The 20734-nt window shown below is 47.9% G+C and overlaps 1 protein-coding gene, 1 long non-coding RNA gene and 2 other non-coding genes across 4 annotated transcripts in view; 3 read left to right on the plus strand and 1 right to left on the minus strand.

Moving 5' to 3' along the window:
* Positions 1 to 1325: 1325 nt before the first annotated feature.
* On the plus strand, positions 1326 to 4319 carry LOC139681497 (uncharacterized). Its single transcript, XR_011699530.1, has 5 exons — positions 1326 to 1674; positions 2153 to 2176; positions 2658 to 2732; positions 2973 to 3029; positions 4155 to 4319. It is a non-coding gene; the product is annotated as an uncharacterized lncRNA (long non-coding RNA).
* LOC139681775 (small nucleolar RNA SNORD49) lies at positions 2440 to 2514 on the plus strand. The gene has a single exon (XR_011699552.1). It is a non-coding gene; the product is annotated as a small nucleolar RNA SNORD49 (small nucleolar RNA).
* Positions 4015 to 4087, plus strand: LOC139681779 (small nucleolar RNA SNORD65). The gene has a single exon (XR_011699556.1). It is a non-coding gene; the product is annotated as a small nucleolar RNA SNORD65 (small nucleolar RNA).
* Positions 4320 to 11743: 7424 nt separating the features above from the next.
* Positions 11744 to 20734, minus strand: part of LRRC75A (leucine rich repeat containing 75A) — a 54584-nt gene continuing 45593 nt past the window's right edge. Inside the window, exon 4 of the mRNA XM_071574952.1 lies at positions 11744 to 14164. Within this exon, the coding sequence (XP_071431053.1) occupies positions 13579 to 14164 (586 nt within the window). The 3' untranslated portion in view covers positions 11744 to 13578. The remainder of the gene's footprint in view (positions 14165 to 20734) is intronic.

Here is a 20734-nt window from a genome sequence, read left to right on the forward strand (position 1 = left end):
ATAAATAGTTCAGGCAGAATGAACACATGGCATTGATAGACTTTAAATTGGAGGTGCTTTTGTGTTTGTTTCTAAGACAATGGGATGTGTTTGACAGGCACAAGGAAAGCAAAGCCTGCTTGTTTTCAGTCTAGGATGGCAAAGCAGCAGGAGAATGGAACATTTATTTAACCAGCTGCTCTGTTCTGAATAAAAGCTCTTCTAAACCACCTTAATTCATTCTAAAAAAGTGAGGATACACTTTCCTTCTAAGTAAACAGAGCTAAAACTGCATCAGCTGAAATGGCAGCCACCAAGGCAAGAAAAAAAACCTTTAGATTTTGATAAATAGCTTTGATATTTTAATTAATTTATGGGTTTGCATGAGTGATTATTTTAATGCTGATGTACCATAATGAATGGCTTTATACTCCCAGTCAAGAAAAGATAACCAGAATCTGTGTGAAACACGAATCCTGTGCTTTACACTGAGGAAACAGAGCCTGGCCCTGCCCCGTGCCCAGCCAAGGCCACCCCGCTCCTGCCCTGCCTTCCCCTCCAGTCCCTCCATCCCTCCATCCCTCCAGTCCCTCCAGTCCCTCCATCCCCTCCAGTCCCTCCATCCCTCCAGTCTCTCCAGTCCCTCCAGTCCCTCCATCCCCTCCATCCCCTCCATCCCCTCCATCCCCTCCAGTCCCTCCATCCCCTCCAGTCCCTCCATCCCTCCAGTCCCTCCATCCCTCCAGTCCCTCCAACCCTCCAGTCCCTCCATCCCCTCCAGTCTCTCCATCCCTCCAGTCCCTCCAGTCCCTCCATCCCTCCAGTCCCTCCAACCCTCCAGTCCCTCCATCCCCTCCAGTCCCTCCAACCCTCCAGTCCCTCCATCCCTCCAGTCCCTCCATCCCCTCCAGTCCCTCCATCCCTCCAGTCCCTCCATCCCTCCATCCCTCCAGTCCCTCCATCCCCTCCAGTCCCTCCATCCCTCCAGTCTCTCCATCCCTCCAGTCCCTCCATCCCCTCCAGTCCCTCCAACCCTCCAGTCCCTCCATCCCCTCCAGTCCCTCCATCCCCTCCATCCCTCCAGTCTCTCCATCCCTCCAGTCTCTCCATCCCTCCAGTCTCTCCATCCCTCCAGTCCCTCCATCCCCTCCAGTCCCTCCATCCCCTCCAGTCCCTCCATCCCCTCCAGTCCCTCCATCCCTCCAGTCCCTCCAGCCACACACGTGCCCTCAGGGCACCCCCGCCTGGCTGGAGCAATGGCACGGCCCGCCCCCCCTTGCCGAGGAGTGGTACGTCCCAAGCCTTTATAAGGGACCGCGTGGGGTAAGGCCGCCCTTTCACTCCGCGCCTTGGCTGAGGGTGGTTGTTCCGCGGGTCGCGAGGGCCGCGACCGGGGCCTGAACCGGGACCGGGACCGGAATGGTGGTCTAGACCGGGACCGGCTGGGCACGCGGCGGCTCGGCGTGTAGATCGTGGCGCCCTTATCACTGAGCAGGCTGAAGAGAAGCCTCTCCCCCCCCGCGCTCGGCAATGGTGGCGGCCGCCGTGCCTTCCTGGGCCGCGCGGGCCGGGCCGCACCATTGCAGGGCTGGGGGGAGCGCGAGGGCGGCGCGCGTGGCCCCTCAGGCCGCCATGGAGGGACACCGGGCCGGGCCGGGGCCCGGAACACGGCAGGGCTGAGGAAACGCCGTCCCGGTAAGTGAGGAGGGCTCGGTGAGGGGAATCACGCGCTGCTGGGCTGTGCTCGGCCTTCACTGCCCTCCATGGCCTTTCATGGCGCTGTTTAGCAAACGGGCCTCTCTTTTGGGTTGGTCCACGTGCCAGGCCCTTTCTATCCAGTGAACATTTAAGTTGACTGTCTGCAGTTTCAGTTTGAAAATTGACCTAATGGTAAACGCAGTTTCATAAGCTGCATTTATATACAATTCTAAATTTAGGTGGTTTTAAATCTTGTGCCTGAATTTAAAGAGGATTGTTGACTACCAAAAACTTGTCTGGTATAAATATTTCGGTGATTATTAGCAACAGAAACTGCAAGTAGAGTGTTGGTCGTGAGGGTCTGGTTTTTGTGTTGGGTTTTATTTTTTTTTCCTGTATAAATTTACTGTATACTTGTAATTTAAAATTACTGCTGAAGAGTGTCCTAATAATACTTCTGCTTTTATTCCCACAGCAGAAAGATGTCTTGAAATAAAGAGTAAGTTACAGTTTTCTTTGTACTAAAGCACACAAGTCCCAGGCGTTTACTTAATGCTAATGATACAATGCAGCATTGTTAGTCAGGAATAACCAGTAACAATTACATCTTTAAATCAGTTTTCATGAGGTTTTATTTAATTTGCTTTGTGTACCCACAAGTTACAGACTTAATGCCTCTTACACACAAAGGAACGTTGTACAGTGTTGGTTAAAGATGAAACAACTGCTGTGTTAAGGAATTAAATGCAGAAGCTGCTGGCTGTTGATGATGATAACCCTGAATAGGAAGTGCCGTCAGATGCGAGAACTGACGATAAACCTCCTCATTGTCTGACAAACAGCTCCACACGTGCAGTTTGAGCTACAGAAATCTCTTCTCAAGCTGATCAGGCAACTTGTGGTTATGTTTGCTGTCTGTGAAAAGTGCTCTAGAATTACTTAACCAAGTTTCATGTCCATCTGTTCCACTCTATCTACAGGGCCTGGGCTTTCCACGTAGATTGACATTACAGGATGGGAGCAGGTTGCTCTTCTGGGGTGGCCCAAATCTGAAGGTAAGAGGTGAATTTCAGTGGAACACAGAGCCTTGTACCAGGTAAAATCCAAACTGAGAATAAATGAGGTTCATAAGATGTAAGGAACTTGAGAAGTGTATTTTGTCAGTCCAAAGCATGGCTCAATCTGCTTTTCCTCATCTCTTTCCAATTTAAAGCCTGATAGTTCCTGATACTCAGCTTGCAGGTCTCTGTTGCCCTGTGCTGGTTGTTACTGATGTTTACCCATTGATGTTCCAGCTCCTCCCAAGTCCTGTGGAAGGCAGTGTGGGACAGCAGAGCAGGAGAGTCTCTTAGGTGAGTTAAATACTTAGTGTGGTCTTAGTTTAATGTGATTTTTTTTGGCTGCAATCCAAGGAGGTGCTGGAGCAAGTCCAGAGAAGAGCAACGAGGCTGGTGAAGGGACTGGAGCACAAGTGCTGTGGGGAGAGGCTGAGGGAGCTGGGGGTGTTTAGCCTGGAGAAGAGGAGGCTCAGAGGTGACCTCAGCACTGTCTGGAACCCCCTGAAGGGAAGTTCCAGCCAGGTAGGGGTTGGTCTCTTCTCCCAGGCACTCAGCAATAGGACAAGGGGGCACGATGGGCTCAAGCTCTGCCAGGGAAAATTGAAGTTGGAGAGCAGAAAAAACTTCTTTGCAGAGAGAGTGCTCAGGGATTGGAATGGGCTGCCCAGAGAGGGGGTGGATTCCCCATCCCTGGAGGTTTTTCAGCTGAGCTTGGCCGTGGCACTGAGTGCCATGATCTGGTAAAGGGACTGGAGTTGGACCAAGGGTTGGACTTGATGATCTCGGAGGTCTTTTCCAACCCAATCCATTCTGTGATTCTATGGATGTGGCACATCTTGATCCAACCCTACTGTGAGAATCCACCACATCTTGATCCAACCCTACTGTGAGAATCCACCCTGTCTTGATCCAACCCTACTGTGAGAATCCACCCTGTCTTGATCCAACCCTACTGTGAGAATCCACCCTGTCTTGATCCAACCCCACTGTGATCACCAGCCCAGGGCACTCCGTGCCCTGGGCTGGTGATCACAGTGGGGTTGGATCAAGGGTTGGACTTGGTGATCTCAGAGGTTTTTTCCAACCCAATCATTTCTATGATTCTATTCTATGATATTTCTGTATATTCTTAGCTCTAAATATACAGTTAATGAAGTTCTAGGCCAAAAAATGTGTAGGAGCAGCTGTTTCCTGCCCTGCAGTTTTGCTGACAGCTCTGTAGAGCAAAGGGCTGAAAGTCTTTTTCTGCCAGAAATGTATCCATTTACCTGAAGATATCATGTGATGAAACCAACCAAAACTTGCTGGAATTACCGGCAGATTGAGTGGTGGTGAGCAAAGGTTTTCTGATGGTATCTCCTGCATGAACAGTTTTCATTGGGGTGGTGACTGATTTCTCTAACCCTGCTGCTTTGTTAGAGGTGCTGAGGCTGCAAACACCTGGTCTGAGGAAGAAGAAATCCAGCAAAACCCATCAGCTTGGGGACTGTGTTTGTAGACACAACGTGGCTTTCTGTCTGAAGATGCTGAGAAGTGGGAACAGTTACACTGTTGTGATTACACATAAATTAAAATTATCTCTTTCAAAACCCCACTGTGTCTGTTTTTATCACTTTAGCACATTAAGGAATGACCTTTTGGAGGGGTGGAGACCTCAGACAAATCTCTCTGTAATTCTTGTCTTGGTTGCTGCCATTTCAGCTGCTGCAGTTTTAGCTCTATGTCTTTACTTAGGAGGAAAGTGTATCTTCACTTTTTAGAATAAAATAAGTCCTAAATTTTGAAACTTCACTACTTTTCCCCCAAAGGCAGATGGATGAGCAGTTAATTTTTCAATCCTCTCCCTCATTTCACATTAGTGAAAGAGAAGTGAGGCACAAAGGAGCTGCTGTTTCCTAGCAAGGAACAACTAAGGTGCTATTGGTGTCATGCAAAAAAAGTGTTAGAGGTTTGTTTTCTTCCAGCTGCCACCTTGGCAAGTGCTTTGTCATAATTTCTCAGATGTCACAGGCAGCAACTCTGAGCAAAGAGTGAGGGCTCAAAACAGCCTTTGAGGTCTTTGGCCTCTCATGCTGAGCAGTGTTTGTAGCACCCAACTGACCTTGTTCTGCCAGAGCTTTAGCACATTCCACATATTCTGTAAAGAAGGACAAGGTTAATGCATCATTTAATGGACTGGTAGGACAAACTTTTGTCAGTTCACAAATTTAGTGTTTCAATTTTGGGGCTTGAAATCAATTGTAGCACAAACATCATGCCCCAGTCCTGATGCTGCTGCCCATGGTGAGAATTGAACAGGTGGAGTTGGATTTAGGGCATGGCAGGAGGACATATGGGAAGAATATGAAGCATTTTGTGCTCCTGTGCTCTCAATTCAAAGGAGGAACATCATCTGTCCTGCCTGAGCCCACAAGATGGGGCAATGACCAAGCTCAGGGTGTTTCTTGAGAGATTTTACAGCCTTGGAAGATGTGATTGGGGAAATAGTTTTACTGCTGGTTCCTTCCCAGCTGTCTAGTAAGATCTGCAACTTTCATTACAATGCAGAGAATTCCACACACACTGAAAATGTCAGCTCTTTAATTAGTTGTTAATTAATGGGTTTCAGTGTTGGACCAGCAAAACCTGTGATGGTTCCAAGCCCAGAGTGTTCTGGTCACAGCAGTTACACAGAGCGTGAATAAACAGTGTGATGAGGAGCCAAAGGAGTTAAAGCTCCATAAAAATGCTGCATGAGGAAGGATTCTCTCTTCATTACCTCTCTCTCCCTGGCAGCCTCAGGACTTGCCAGCCCCACTGTGCCTCCTCAGTGGTGGGTGTTGAGCTTCTGCTCAGCTGGAGTCAACAAACACCCTCCAGCCCAGCACCTGTGTGTGTGGAACTGAAACCTGAACAAAACAATGAGAAAATCACTTTATGGAGACTGAATGTGAAATCCCTGCTGTTTTAATCAAATGGAGATGTTAAAAGTTTCATCTCCAATAATTAAGACTTTTCCTGTAAGTGCTTTCTTTTCTTTTTGTAGACTCCTGTCAGTTTTTGCAAGTCAGTCCTTTGATTTATTGTTTTTTTCATAAGAGGTTTTTTATTTTTAATGGTTTGTGGTAAAATAATTGCATGGCAGATCTGCAACATGAACTCTAAACAAATGATTGATATTTCTAGAGCTGCCCGTGGCTTTCTGATGATCTCTCCTTGGTTTTCAGTATCACTTTGATTTATTTTCTAGATTTTTTTAATTGCTCCTTTGCATGTGTTTCTCCAGATCCTGTAGGACAGTTTCTGCAGGTGTGCTGTTCTTTATTTTTTCTTGTATTCTGTGCACGTGCAAACTGCATCTGATGACTTGCAGTTTTGGCTGTGGGTTTGTGTTGGGTGCTGTTATTAACAGAACAGGGGATCAGGTTTGAGGTTCAGTAGCACATTCAGACACAAACTTCCAGTTTATCACCTATAATAGAAAAGAATTTTTCCTGAACAGCTTAAACTTTAATAATAAAACACCTGAGTCAAGATACTCTGGTAGCAAATGCTGCTGATAATAGTTTGGTTATCACAGCCCTTGTCTGACAGCAAGTGCAGTGCTGGTGTTCAGGTGACCAGTGACTGTGTACAGTTCTTTAATGCAGCCCACAACAGCAGGTTAAGTGTTTAATATAATGTTTAACATCCCATGTGGTCCAGCAGGTAATCTTGATTCCAGATTACCTCCTCATTACAGATAAGAAACTGGAGCTTGGAGTCCTGCTGTGGGGAGAGGAGGAGAGGGAAGGCACACTTGGTCAGAGGCTGCATAAAGCAATTTCACTTTACTGTGTCAAATCAGATATTTATTACTTTCAGCCATAGCAGTAAATAATAAAATCTTTGTGCCTAGAGCTCCTCAGGATGTGAAATACATGAGATACCTGCTGGGAAGGTGATGAGAATTATTGCAAAGCAGAGTGTGAGCTGCGAGCTTGGAAATGCACAGCAATTTCAGCAGGTGTTGGGAAGACCCTGCACTGAGGAATGTGAGGATTTCAGGTTCATCCAGGGATCTCCAAACCAGCCTGTTGATGCTCTGCTGGGGAGGAAGGGGCTCTGTGCTTGCAGGAGGTGACACAAAGCTTTAATGTCAGGGCCAGGCTGCTGGTGGTCCAAACCAGGAGGCTGCAGCAAGGAGAAGGGATGTCAGAGATCCTGCTTTTATGCTTCAGAAAGGTCTTTGGAGATGGGGAGCATGTCAGTAAGCTGAGGAAAAGGGTTTCAGGGAGGAGAACAGGGCTGATAGAACAGCAAAAAACCTGTTTGAAGAACTGTTGTGATGAAGGGACAAGCACAGTGTAATTTTACTGCCACTTCCTACTTCTCTTTATCAGTTCCCTGTAAATTCCACCATCTCTGACTTCATGTAGTTCATGTGTCCCATCTCAGAAGGCTGAGTTTAGCCACCTCTGGGGTGGGAAAGCTGAGTTTTCTCCCAGTGCTGCTGGGAATTGGTTCATTCAGCTCATTGCAGGGGCCTCCCGTGCCACCAATTCACTGCAGGGGCCAGATGTGAGCTGAGCTTGGACTGAGCTCCAGGAATGAGCTGCAGTGAAATCAGAGCTTTTAAGAAATAGGGTTTGCATGTCCTGAGTGTTGCAATGCTTTAAGCTGTTTTACTGCTTGCTTTTGTTTGTGGGGTTGGGTTTTGGGTTTTTCCCCTTGGCTGAACAATGAAGTGATTTTTACAGGAACTTTTGCCAGTTTTGGGGAAAATGTGTATCACCCACTTGGCCTTGAGCTCAGCTGCAAAGCCTCTTCTTCAGCTGCTTGGAAGGCAGAATTAGGTGCTTTGTTCTTTTGAAAATCTCCCTCTCATAATTTGCCTGATTATCTGGGGTTTTTTTATCCTTCCCTGAACGTAGCTGGCAGATTTTCATGGCAAAGGAAGGCAAGTGAGGGGTACAGGAAAGGAGGAGGTTTGCATTTCAGCCTGCAGCTCTGTGCTGTTCAGTGCCTGTGGTGGAGGGGAGCTCTGAGCCTGCAAGAAAGCCCAGCTTCCCTCAGAGCACTTGGGAAAACACTGAGCCTTTAAATTCATAATTTAACAAGCAGGTGGGCACAGTGGAGGAGAAGAAATAAAGCAAAAAAAAAACTAATGGTGAAGTTTTCCTCCTCTTGGAAAGTGATGTATAAAGGCACACAGCCTGAAGCACCTGCCTTTATTTTGTGTGTTTGGATTCTTTCCACCCCTGGGGTTTTCCTGCCTGCATCTCTACGTGCAGCATTCCACAGGAGTTTGGTAGGAGCTGGGATAGCAGGTGGCAGAGACTGATTCTTTACTGCCTTATATTTCATTTATATAAGCAAGCTGGAGTTGAAAGTCTTACCTGGAGGTAACAGCAAAACAAGAAGCAGCTGCTGAAGAGCTGCTGTGGTGATGCAGTTGGATTTTCCATATTTGTTACAGCCCTTATCCTTTCTTTATCTCACAGTTTTGGGGCTCTGCTGAACCTGCTGTTTACAAACTGGTGGAAGATGAGGTGGTTGGAGGCTGTCTGGGCTTCACTGACTCTGAAATGATTGAGTTTTTCACATATACCTGAGTGTCTGTGTATCTATTCCAGGAGTTCATCCCTGTTGTAGGACGGGCATGTCTGTAATGAGGTGCTTTGGGCTTTAATCCCATATTTTTGTGCTGTGTTTAGGATTGCTGCCACTTGCTGCTTGCAATGCAAATTCCTAATCACAGAGCAGCTCCCCAAAGGTTTGCACCAGCCCAGGGCAGCTCTGGAGAAGGACAAGGACACAGCTCACAGGTAGCCCAGGAGCCACAGGGAGAGGCAGGAACAGCAGCCTCACAGCACCTGCCTTGAAAAACCAGAAATACATGGGCCAAATCCTCAGTGAGTTATGTATTGATCTTTCTCTCCTCCTTGTGCTTCACTTTTGTAAACCTCAAATCCATTTCTGCTTCCATTAACAGCTGAGAGATGCAACAGGCCACTGGCAGTGCAGAGCTCAGCCTGCCCCAGCAGGTTCAGCTCAGCCAAGCCTCCTGTGAGGGTGTTCCACAGGTTTATTTTCTCCTCAGATTGAGTTAATAAAAAGCAAAGAAGAAAAATGGCACAGAAGCCACAGAATCAATAAACTATTAAGAGTCAGGAGAAAACTCAGAAAACTGCCCATATAATTAAAGGTGGTGGTGAACAGGTTGCATCTTCTGACTATTAAATCAGGTCTTCAGTTTTCTGTAGAACTGTAAACTAAGCTGAAGTTAAAACCAGCTCTGTCTCTGCATGTTCACAGAGGAGAAGGTAGAAAATGCAAGCCCAAAAGTGCCAGAAGAGGCTATAAAACAAAGCACCTCCAGTTCCCCATCCATCGGGAGTAATTGAACCTTGGGCTTATGCAGTTGACAAGTAACATCCCTAAATTCCTGTGTGCAGTGCCAGTTTGGATCCAGGGCTCCCCCTGTCCTTCCCAGTGGGCACAGCTCCTGTGCTGGCAGGGCTGGGGCTCTGCTGGACCTGCTGTTTACAAACTGGTGGAAGGGGTGGTGGTTGGAGGCTGTCTGGGCTTCACTGACTATGAAATGATTGAGTTTTCAATACTCAGTGAAGCAATGAGAGGGACCACCAAAACCTCTGCCCTGGACTTCTGCCTGTTCAGGAGGCTGGTTCTCCTCAGGGCTCAGCATTTGGCATCTGGCACCTTTTTCCTGGGCCCTTTTGGCACTGGCCTTATCATTCCACCAAGGAAAATGATTTCACCAAGAATCAGGCACATCCCAACTGCGATGTAATTTTGGTTCTGAGCTCTGTGATCAGCAGGAGGTGAAACCCCTCTGGTTTCTGACTGTGCTTGCTGAGTGTTTGGTATGTCAAGCAAGCAGTCCTTGAGGGATAATACTTCCATTACTTTTCCAAATGCTGCTGTATACATTTTCCATATCAGCTGAGCTCAAGCAGACTGTTTTCTATCTCCAGGGCCAATATTAAACACACTGGCATCAGCTGCCAATGAATAATGCAAAAGATTCCCCTAGCCAGGACTTTTCCTTCTGTTAGTAAGGGGAAAAACTACCAGATTTGAGGTAGTGTGAGAACTGCTGAAAGGTTTAGCCTAAACTCCTCCTGGGTTTTTATATGGTCAGTTTTTTAGTCCCAGATGTTGTGGGTGAGATTTGTCCGAGTTTTCTCTCTTGGAACCCTCTCCAGTCACCCTCTCCACAGGGAAAACTGCATCCTGCCAACATCTTCTTTAGCTCCTGCTGGTTTCTTCTAATTCAACCAGCTGAAGCAGGAGTTGATTTTTCTCACAATAACCAGAGTACTTCTGTAGGTTTTGGTCTGACCAGGGGTTATGTTTCTTGTGGGGAAAGCCTGATTTGGTGTGTGTGACCTAACTCGGTCTCAGGAGAGTCCCTGGGGCATATGGAGGGCTGGTGGCTCTGCTCTGGAACTGTCTGCTCAGCAGAACAGCAGTCCAGCATACCTAAATTCTGGATGTTGGGGGAGATTAAATCTGCTGCTCACCAAGGAACATTTCACTGCAGAGCTCAGGTCAGTTGTTTTGTCCCTTCCTCATTAGCATTATTCCATGAGCACTGCTAATAAGCTCAATTAGTTTCTGTGGCAGTAGCAGCTACCAACGATGTGCTCCCCATTAATGCAACATGGGAGTCTCTGCCTTTCTGAGGACACGAGTGGTCCTTGCATGAGGTCAGGAGCTTCCTCCTCTCTTGCTGCTCCAAAGGGGTGTGCTGAACCACGGGAGAGCCCTGAGATGTTTGTGCCTGACTGCAAAGGCAGTTGCAGTGGGATAACCCGCTGTGGTGCCTTTGCCTGAGCAGCCCTTTGACCCCTCAGCCCCTGCTGCCTCCCCCTTAGTCCTTTGGGCCACTTTTGGACCTTTCCTCTGCAGCATTTTTGGGTTGACATTTGCAATTCTTCTGCCCCTCTGCAAGGGGCCGGTGAGCATCAGCAATGCTTTTGGCCAAAGGATTTTTGAGCTTCTGGATGTTCCCAGCAGCACTTTCTGTTGCTTCTTTGCTTTCCCACACACCCGTGCTTGGGGCTCCCAACTATCCCCAGGAGTGTAACCCTCATTTGAAATGAATAATCCCTTTCAAAACCCAAACAGGTCTTGTGCAGACTCTGAATTCAGAGATAACCCAGCTGGAAGCACCCCCTGAGTGTGTCACACCAACCCCTTCATGCCTCTCCCATTCCTTCCTGCTGTTTCTATTCCCCTCGCTGTGGGCTCCTCAGTCTGCACAGAATGATTTCCAATTACAGTTTTCTTGCTGAAGACATAAATCTTCTCCCCCACACCAGTTTATTTCATGCCCAGGCAGAGCTGTGGTGCTGGTGGAGATAACAAACCAAACCAGGCTGGGGTGTTTTATGGACTTCTTGATTTTATAGTGGCCATTTCCTCCCCTCTTTGACAAGAAATGACCTCAGTCAATGTCAATATTCTACCAGCAGTGATTTTTCAGTGCTTGAATCCTTCTTGCAAGGGCCATTTAAATGCTTCTGACCCGAAGCACCAGCACAAGGAACATTGATTGTACACAGAGGGAGCCCCGAGCTTGTTTTGATGCTGATGAGCTGGGAAGGGAAGCATTTCACACTGATTTTCTTTAAAAAAACAACCAAAACCAAACCCCCCTCTTTCCTGAGCCCAGAGAATCATCATTATCCTGAAGTGCACTAAATGGATAATTGAACTAATCCACACTGTGAGGAAGGGACTGATTAGCCAAAGCCTTTTGCTTTTATAACCAGTAACTGTCTCTGCTAGAACTCTGGGGTTTTTTTTCTTTTCCTAGGAAAGTAATTCAGTGCATCCTTCAGCATCCATGGATATATTGATAAAAGGCTCTTTCTAGTTCTTTCCTTGTCTCAGAAGGGCTAAATGCTCTCTGGGCACAGAGCTGAACCCAGACCCCAGACCAGCAGCTCTTAGCACTGCCTTCTCTGCTCCTGGTTTTTGCTGGGCATTCCACCTGGACAGAGGAAAAATTCAGCACTGGGTATTAAACATTGTCATTTATTCTGATTACAGATTTCAAACAGAACAGTTTATTCACTGCAAAGTTTTTTCATGCCTGTTGGAAAGAGTTAGAATTAAAAAAAAAACAAACAAAAAAAGGCTTGGATACATGCAAATCATACTGAATGTTGCCAAATGTATTAAAACAAGTGACAGAGTTTCTTCTAAACTTACCTACTTGTGAACAGAGGAGGAACAACCACTGGCAGCTCTGGAAAAGCTTCCTGGTGCTGGGATGTTGAATGGACAGAGCCAAAGGCACAACCAAGTCTGACTGTTTGCACCCAGCAGAAGTAAAGCCAGAGTGAGTGCTGGGAGCCAAGAGAACAACCTGTGAGCTGGCCAGGGGAGAGGCTTGGAACAAAGAAAGGGGCTCCCCCTCTGCAAAGAGTCACATCTGGTCCTTGGAATGGGAGGGAGAGCAAGTGTTTCACACTTTCCTGCCCTCTCCTGAGATTTAGGATCAAATGGAATTGTGGTTCAAAAGCCAAGGTGCACATTCCAGTGCTGCTGCTCTGGGTGATCCATTTTCCATCAAAATTATAATAAAATCAAACCCAAGTCTCTTAGAGAAAAACAGAGGGAGGTTTTAGAAACAGAGCACTTCTGGTCCAGGGGGCAAAAGGACACAGCTGAGTGACCCAAAGCCTTTCAGCTGGCTGGGACTGCCCAACTCTTAGTGGCAGTGATAGAAGGATGAACCCCAGGATTGGTTTTCCCTTTAAAAACCTTCAGTATTGTAGTCTCTTGTCAGCAACAGTGACGAGCCTGAGCTGAGCACTCTGTTTTGTGCATCACTCCCCCAGATGGGTCACACACTCCCAGCATTGCTGGTGCAAGTTCCAGGTACCACAATTAAAAGCTCTGGAGTTATTACAGCAGCACAGCTGGTGAGAAACTGCTTTTTACAAAATCTCAATAAATACTGGGCAGGCACAAGTGCCAGCCTGGTTTCAGTAAGGCTGGAGGGTGAGGGTGGTGTCCAGGCACCTTGTGGACAGGGATTTAGTTCCACACCAGGAAAGCAAAGCTCTCTCTCCAAGCTGACTCACAATATTAGGAGAAATACCCCCAGTTAGTGTGTGACACTCATCAGCAACTCCTGCAGTCAGGACTGGAAAGGATGTCAGGTTTATCTCAGTGGCAGCTCTCTGGGGTGACTGCTGAGTGTCCATCACTTGTGGGAGAGCAGCAGGGCCTGGCTAGATCCAGCACTAAGGAGAGGAACCCTTCCCTGCCCAGGTTGGGCACCTCAGATCCAGCACTAAGGAGAGGAACCCTTCCCTGCCCAGGCTGGGCACCTCAGATCCAGCACTAAGGAACCCTTCCCTGCCCAGGCTGGGCACCTCAGATCCAGCACTAAGGAGAGGAACCCTTCCCTGCCCAGGCTGGGCACCTCAGATCCAGCACTAAGGAGAGGAACACTTCCCTGCCCAGGCTGGGCACCTCAGATCCAGCACTAAGGAGAGGAACCCTTCCCTGCCCGGGCTGGGCACCCTTCTGCTCCCTCTTCCTGCTCTTCTAAGGCCCTCACAGTCCACCCTTGGAGATGCATGTTTGAGAGAACCAAAACCACAGGACATCACTAATGCTTAAAAATACCTGGGCAGCTTTTATAAAACACAAATATTCAGCGTGATCACCTTTACCTGTTCTTTGAAAAGAAAATCATCAGCATTCATGGTACAGGGGGAGGCAGCAGTCCAGGCTCCCAAAACATCTCAGCTGCCCCTCTGCCAGGACCCCGCAACTCTGAGGTCTTGGATTGGAGTAATCCTTGCTCAGCACACTCACCCAGGAGCCCTGGAGCTGGACATCATGTCTGTGGGGTCACAGCCCCTCGCTCCGAGCTGGGGAGCTCCCCAGCCTTGTCTGTTCTGTCCGTCTGCTGCGAGTCTGTGCTGTCGGTCTTGCCCAATGCAGCTGGCAGGTCCTCCTGGCTCTCAACCAGACCATCCTGCCCTTCCAGATCGCTGAGCTGACCCTCCCCAAACTCCAGGATGGTCGGCAAGTTGCCTTGTTTTGGGCAGCGCCTCTTTAGGCTGACCAGGAAGGGCTGTGGCAAGGAGAAGATGTCCACGTTGTTGCCGAGGTCGATCCAGGTGACGCTGGGGAACTTCTTGGGATCCTTGAGGGTGTCGGTGAGGTCGCGCAGGATGGCCTTGGTGAGGCGGTTGCCGTTGAGGGCCAGCGTGGTGAGGTGTGGCAGGCGGCAGAGCGCGGGCAGCAGCTGCAGCAGCACGTCGTCGGTGAGCTCGGTGAAGCCCAACTCCACCGTGTCGATGTGCTCGGCGCTGTGCTGCAGGTACGCCGTGACCCGCTCCACGTCCTTCGGCGCCAGCGGGATGCCCGACAGGTCCACCGTGTTGTCCTGGGGCTTCCCCATCAGCACGGCCTTCAGGCTGGGGGGGCAGAGAAAGGAGAGGGATGTGGTTATGGGTTTAGCGAGGTGTGGGTCTGAGACTATCATAGAAACAACTGGGTTGGAAAGACCTCCGAGATCATCAACTCCAACCCTTGATCCAACCCCACTGTGATCACCAGCCCAGGGCACGGAGTGCCCTGGGCTGGTGATCACAGTGGGGTTGGATCAAGAAGCAGTGGATTCTCACAGTGGGGTTGGATCAAGATGTGGTGGATTCTCACAGTGGGGTTGGATCAAGATGTGGTGGATTCTCACAGGGGGGTTGGATCAAGATGTGGTGGATTCTCACAGTAGGGTTGGATCAAGATGTGGTGGATTCTCACAGTGGGGTTGGATCAAGATGTGGTGGATTCTCACAGTGGGGTTGGATCAAGATGTGGTGGATTCTCACAGTGGGGTTGGATCAAGATGTGGTGGATTCTCACAGTGGGGTTGGATCAAGATGTGGTGGATTCTCACAGTGGGGTTGGATCAAGATGTGGTGGATTCTCACAGTGGGGTTGGATCAAGATGTGGTGGATTCTCACAGTGGGGTTGGATCAAGATGCAGTGGATTCTCACAGTGGGGTTGGATCAAGATGTGGTGGATTCTCACAGCAGGGTTGGATCAAGATGTGGTGGATTCTCCCTCAGTGCCACATCCATTGAATCACAGAATGGATTGGGTTGGAAAAGATCTCCAAGATCATCAAGTCCAACCCTTGGTCCAACTCCAGTCCCTTTACCAGATCATGGCACTCAGTGCCACGGCCAAGCTCAGCTGAAAAACCTCCAGGGATGGGGAATCCACCCCCTCTCTGGGCAGCCCATTCCAATCCCTGAGCACTCTCTCTGCAAAGAATTTCTTTCTGATCTCCAACTTCAGTTTCCCCTGGCAGAGCTTGAGCCAATCGTGCCCCCTTGTCCTATTGCTGAGTGCCTGGGAGAAGAGACCAACCCCCACCTGGCCAGAACTTCCCTTCAGGTACCCCTGTGAGTGGTTGATAACCTTTTAACAGCATGGCTAAAAAGCCAGGCATTGATCCTTGGGGTATCCAACATGGATCTCACCCCCTGCTTGGAGTGGTGCCATCATGTCACTTCTTGTGGGACTTCTAGAGAGGCTTTAAATTAGCAAAGCCAAGGAGATAGCAAAGAGAGGATGGGGATAATTTCAGGACAGCTCTTTTGTATGTTTGTTTGTTTTGAGCTGCTTTCAATATTGCTCCACATTTGTTTTTTCCCTTGCAGCCTGTATATGATTTCTGCCAGCCAGCAAAAGAGAATTTCTCATTGGGGCTCCATCCTTTTCCCCCTGGGAGGGATTTAGCTGATGCCTGCTGGAACAGATTGATTCTCTTGTACAAACTGCCTTTTCACCCTGTGTCAAAGGCAATCTCTTGAATCCCCAGGGCAGAGCAGCCCTGGGCCTGTTCTGGGGGAGGGTTTGCTCTCCTGCATCAGCCCATGTCCCTTCTGTCCCCCGGGACACAAACATGATTTAACATAAACAGTTCAGTGGATATTCTGAGCCACGCCATGGAAATGAGGGTGATGTGATGTTAACAAACAGCTGGAACAACTTGCAGCTCTGCCACAAAGTTTGGCCACAGAACGGCCCCAAATCTCTGGGGGAAGATCTTACAAATCCCTACGAGCTTTACTGGGGGATCAGTTACACCCACTTGGTTTCATCCTGACATTTTAGGAGGCTGTTCCACAGAGGAAAACACTGATTTTTTTTTTAGCCCCAGCTGGGGTTTTAACCAGTGTAATGAGAGGATTGGGAACACAGCCCTGCATTAAGCTCCTGCTCACACATTGGCAGGATGCTGGTTTGTACACACTGAACTGAAAGCCATTTCACATGAGGTATGGAATCAGATCAGAGAAAAAAATCCCACCAACAGGAATGCTGATGCTTAGATCAAACAGAATTAAAAAACAGGGGTTTCCTCTTGGTTTAAAATTCATGACATTTCTCTCAAGCACTGCAAGAATCGTGACATGAGACACACCAACGTGTCGTGTACCAAAGGATAACTGGGCTACTGAGCCTCTTCCTTGCAGGGCAAAGGAATAGCTCAAGAAAAATGAAGAGGCAGCCCCAGAGAGTGAAGAATTACAGTAAGAAATTCATATCATACCTGGGGAGAAAACTATTTACAAAAATGTCAGCAAAACATTATTGAACATAATGAGTCATCGGGAAGAAAAAAAAGAGGTAAAATGCTCAGATACAAGATTTGCCCTGAAACAGTGGTGGTATCAAAGTGCTTTTTCAAAGTCCCTGCTCCAAATGATGGCAGTCAAACACTGGAATAGGCTATTTGGGAAATGGAGGGCAGGAATACAAACAAATGCTGCAAAGGCAGGTCCTCTGTTAGTAAATAATGTTCACTAAATGGTTGAGCTCCCCCAGCCTCAGAGGAGGAACAGAGACAAGAAAACATAATTATTTAGCTTAAATGAGGAACCTGCTTGGGGTGTATATAATAATGTAATGTGTGCTGAATATCCTATAATATATCATGTTTGTATCATAATAAGGATGAACAAACCACAGAAGATGAGAATGAACTGCTCATTCCTCCTCTCTCTTCATGCAGGACCTGAGGACACCCACTGATGCTGGAAGACTAAAGTGCCAGTGAATAAAAGGGAGTGGAAAAAAAGGGATAAAAGGAGTACACAGAGCTCAAATCAGCCTCCCCACTCCAAAATTTGGAGACAGGAGATTCCTACACTGCCCCTCCCCAGCTCATCCTCACCTTTGACTTCACCACTTCAGTTTTACTTCACTCCAGTGTGTGTTGCTGGGATTACTCTGGAGCTGCTTCAGCTCTTTGTTTACCACCACAGAAAGGTTGAGAGGTTTATTAACAGCACAAAGTCTCTGTCCCTCACTGCCTTAAGAAATGAACAGCTTGGAAAGATCTCACTCCTCTCCTTAGAGAGATTCTGGGTAAAGAGGATTTTAAAAAATATATAAATATAAAAATATGTAACTTTAAAGCCCCTTCACAGCTTACTAGTAAATACATTCAAAATTCCTAAGTCTTTACTGTTAAAAGGGAAAGGACCAGTGGGGATTAATTATTTTGGTCTCTTGTTTCAAGAGCCTTCCCAGTTTTGCAAAGGTTTGCAGTTTTCATGTCCTAAAGTCTAGACATGCCCTTGGGTGATGTCCTTCCCCTGCTCTGAGTCCCAGCCCAATCCTGCAGTGAGTGCCACAGGATCTGGGGGGCAGGGAGGGCACTTTGCCCAACTGGAGCTCGTCTTGGGCAGGGTTTGCTCCTCATTTTGTCCCTGATGTGTGACACCAAAATTCACTTTATTATGGCCATTTACAAAATAATTGTGCCTGCTGGGAAATGCTCTGTGGGAATCACATCCCTAAACAGGATCTCCTATTGCCACTGGGCTGTTTCTTGGAGGGAATGCTGGAATTTCCCTGAATTCTCCTCTTGCAGCAGATCCCTGGTGTGGCACGCTGGGAATGATGCCCCCCATGACCTTCTCAGTGTGTCCAGCCCAGGGACTGCTCCAGGAATAGCCTGGTGTTTCCATGGTTCCCTCTCCAAACCCCTCTGCATTTTCTTTGGCTCCACACCAAGGCCTGTTCCACCTCTACTCCACACGGAAAGCTCAGGGTATCTGATGGGAAGAGTCAATTCTGTGCATCCAAGAGCCTCCTGTGCCCCAGGAGAGCTGACATGGGGCTTGTGGCTTTGGCCGTGGTGGGGCAATGGGAGGGCTGTTGGTATCACAAAGATCTTCCTCAATAAATCCTTCCTATCATAATGACAACAGTCAAGCAGCTGTGATTTATATTTCTTTACTAAACTCATAGAATCACCAAATGGTTTGGGTTGGAAGGGACCTTAAAGATCATCTTGTTCCAACCCCCAGGACTTCATGGTGTGATGTCTCCACGGGCAGATATTAAATTCTAAAAGCTGATAATACAAATATCAAGAAAAAGTCATTTTTATCCCTGAATAGAGTGTTGACCTTTTCCAGCAGCATCAAATCCTTCACCTCGATGAAGAGTCAACCAGCAGAGAGCAGTGTCACCTCACAGTGTCACCCCACAGATCAGTGTCACCTCACAGTGTCACCCCACAGTGTCACCTCACAGTGTCACCCCACAGATCAGTGTCATCTCACAGTGTCACCCCACAGATCAGTGTCACCTCACAGTGTCACCCCACAGTGTCACCTCACAGTGTCACCCCACAGATCAGTGTCATCTCACAGTGTCACCCCACAGATCAGTGTCACCTCACAGTGTCACCCCACAGTGTCACCCCACAGATCAGTGTCACCTCACAGTGTCACCCCACAGTGTCACCTCACAGTGTCACCCCACAGATCAGTGTCACCTCACAGTGTCACCCCACAGTGTCACCCCACAGTGTCACCCCACAGTGTCACCTCACAGTGTCACCCCACAGATCAGTGTCACCTCACAGTGTCACCCCACAGATCAGTGTCACCCCACAGTGTCACCTCACAGTGTCACCTCACAGTGTCACCCCACAGTGTCACCCCACAGTGTCACCTCACAGATCAGTGTCACCCCACAGTGTCACCTCACAGTGTCACCTCACAGATCAGTGTCACCTCACAGTGTCACCCCACAGTGTCACCTCACAGATCAGTGTCACCTCACAGTGTCACCCCACAGATCAGTGTCACCTCACAGTGTCACCTCACAGTGTCACCCCACAGTGTCACCTCACAGTGTCACCTCACAGATCAGTGTCACCCCACAGTGTCACCCCACAGTGTCACCTCACAGATCAGTGTCACCTCACAGTGTCACCCCACAGTGTCACCTCACAGTGTCACCTCACAGATCAGTGTCACCTCACAGTGTCACCCCACAGTGTCACCAAGGGGAAGGAAAGTCAGGCAAGAACTGCAGGCAGGGATTGGCTTCTGCACTGGGTTTCATGGGCACGTGGGCTGTGGGAGGTGGTTTTGGAAGCTGACAAGAAAAACAATACACAAGAAAGGAACCAGATACATCGAACCAGTTAATGAAATTAATTTAAAAGAGGGGAAAAAACCCCATGCAGTGCTTTTGCCTTTCAGTCCAAACAATGTAAATTTGACCCACTAACATTGGCCAAGTACAAGTCACAGATCCATTAGCTGGAAACTCCAGGAAAATCCATCTGGGGCCAATTGCTGGGGCTGGAGAAGCAGCTGCACTTGGTGATTTGGTGCCACTGATGGTGGCCTACAATGGTAACCCCTCAAGAAGGTTCAATGATGAGGGTAAATCAAACTAAACACCTGGGATGGACCAGATTTGTAGATGTGGTGCTTAGAGACACAGGTTGGTGGTGGGCTTGGCAGTGCTGGGTTAATGGCTGGACTTGCTGATCTTCAAGGTCTTTTCCAACCTTAATGATTGGATGACTCCATGAAAAAAATGCTCCTCATCCTTCCCATGGCCAAGCTCCACCACCAGCCCCCTCTCCCCTGCAGCTCTCACCAGCCTCAGCTGCTGCAGCACAATCTCTCTGGTATTTAGTGAAAGGACCCAATTAAACCTTGAAAAGCAACGAGCTTCTTGGAAAATGAAGTAGTTACCAGGAGAAGCAGCTTGATAAATATCTCCAGCAGGGACAATCAGAACTGCTCTCATTTGCATGAGGCACATCCAGCTCCTGTCATGGTCCAGCAGAGCCTGGATTCAGACAGGGAGGGAAGTGTCTTGCTCAGTTTGAGAACCACCATTTCTGTGTTAGAAGAACAGGGAGGGATTTTCCCCAACTTGTTTTTAATTTCCTGCTAAACAAAATTCTAAAAATAAGCCCTTGGGATCCATCACAATCCTGTGCTAGAACTCTACTGAACCCAGAGCAAAAAGAAAAATAGTAAATATCCTGCTCTTGGAGTACTCCATTTTTCTATCCTCATCCTCCCCAAAATAAAATGTATTTGTATCATCCTTTGTATGACAAATCTTGCTCTCAAACCTGAGTTTTCCTATTGACAAACTGTGCTGGAGTATTTCCAACCAATTCTACTCCAGCTAAATAAGAAACTGCAGCTGACACCCCATTAATAACCTGCATTTGCAGAAAAGGCAATTTGCAAAAGTGCCAACAGAAAAACAATCAAGAATTCAAAGGAAAACAACATGTTGGGATTGTTGCTTCTGTAAATAACCCCCTGGAAAAGAATTGGCCCAAAATAAGAATTTGTTCATGTTTGCATTACAATAAATGATGGGTTGCAATAAAACAAACAGCATTTTCCTTAAATTCTAACACAGGAGAAAATAAAAAGCTGAAAAGACTCTTGGAAAGGGACTTTGATGATTGAGTAGATACAAAAATACCCAAGTGACACTGGATTTACATGAGCAGCTCCCCACCAGGGAGATGGGAGGCTGATGTGCTCTGGGTTGCCTGGGAAAGGGACCTCAGTGCCCAAAGGAAAGAGGCCCCAGGAAGAGAAATCACCAGCAAATTGCTCATAAAACCACACAATTTGCTGCCAATATGTTTAAAACAACCAGTGAGTGGAAAGGAAGAGAAGGAAAAAGAAA

The sequence above is a fragment of the Pithys albifrons genome, chromosome 21 (genome assembly GCF_047495875.1).
Source record: "Pithys albifrons albifrons isolate INPA30051 chromosome 21, PitAlb_v1, whole genome shotgun sequence".
Classification (NCBI taxonomy): Eukaryota; Metazoa; Chordata; class Aves; order Passeriformes; family Thamnophilidae; genus Pithys; species Pithys albifrons.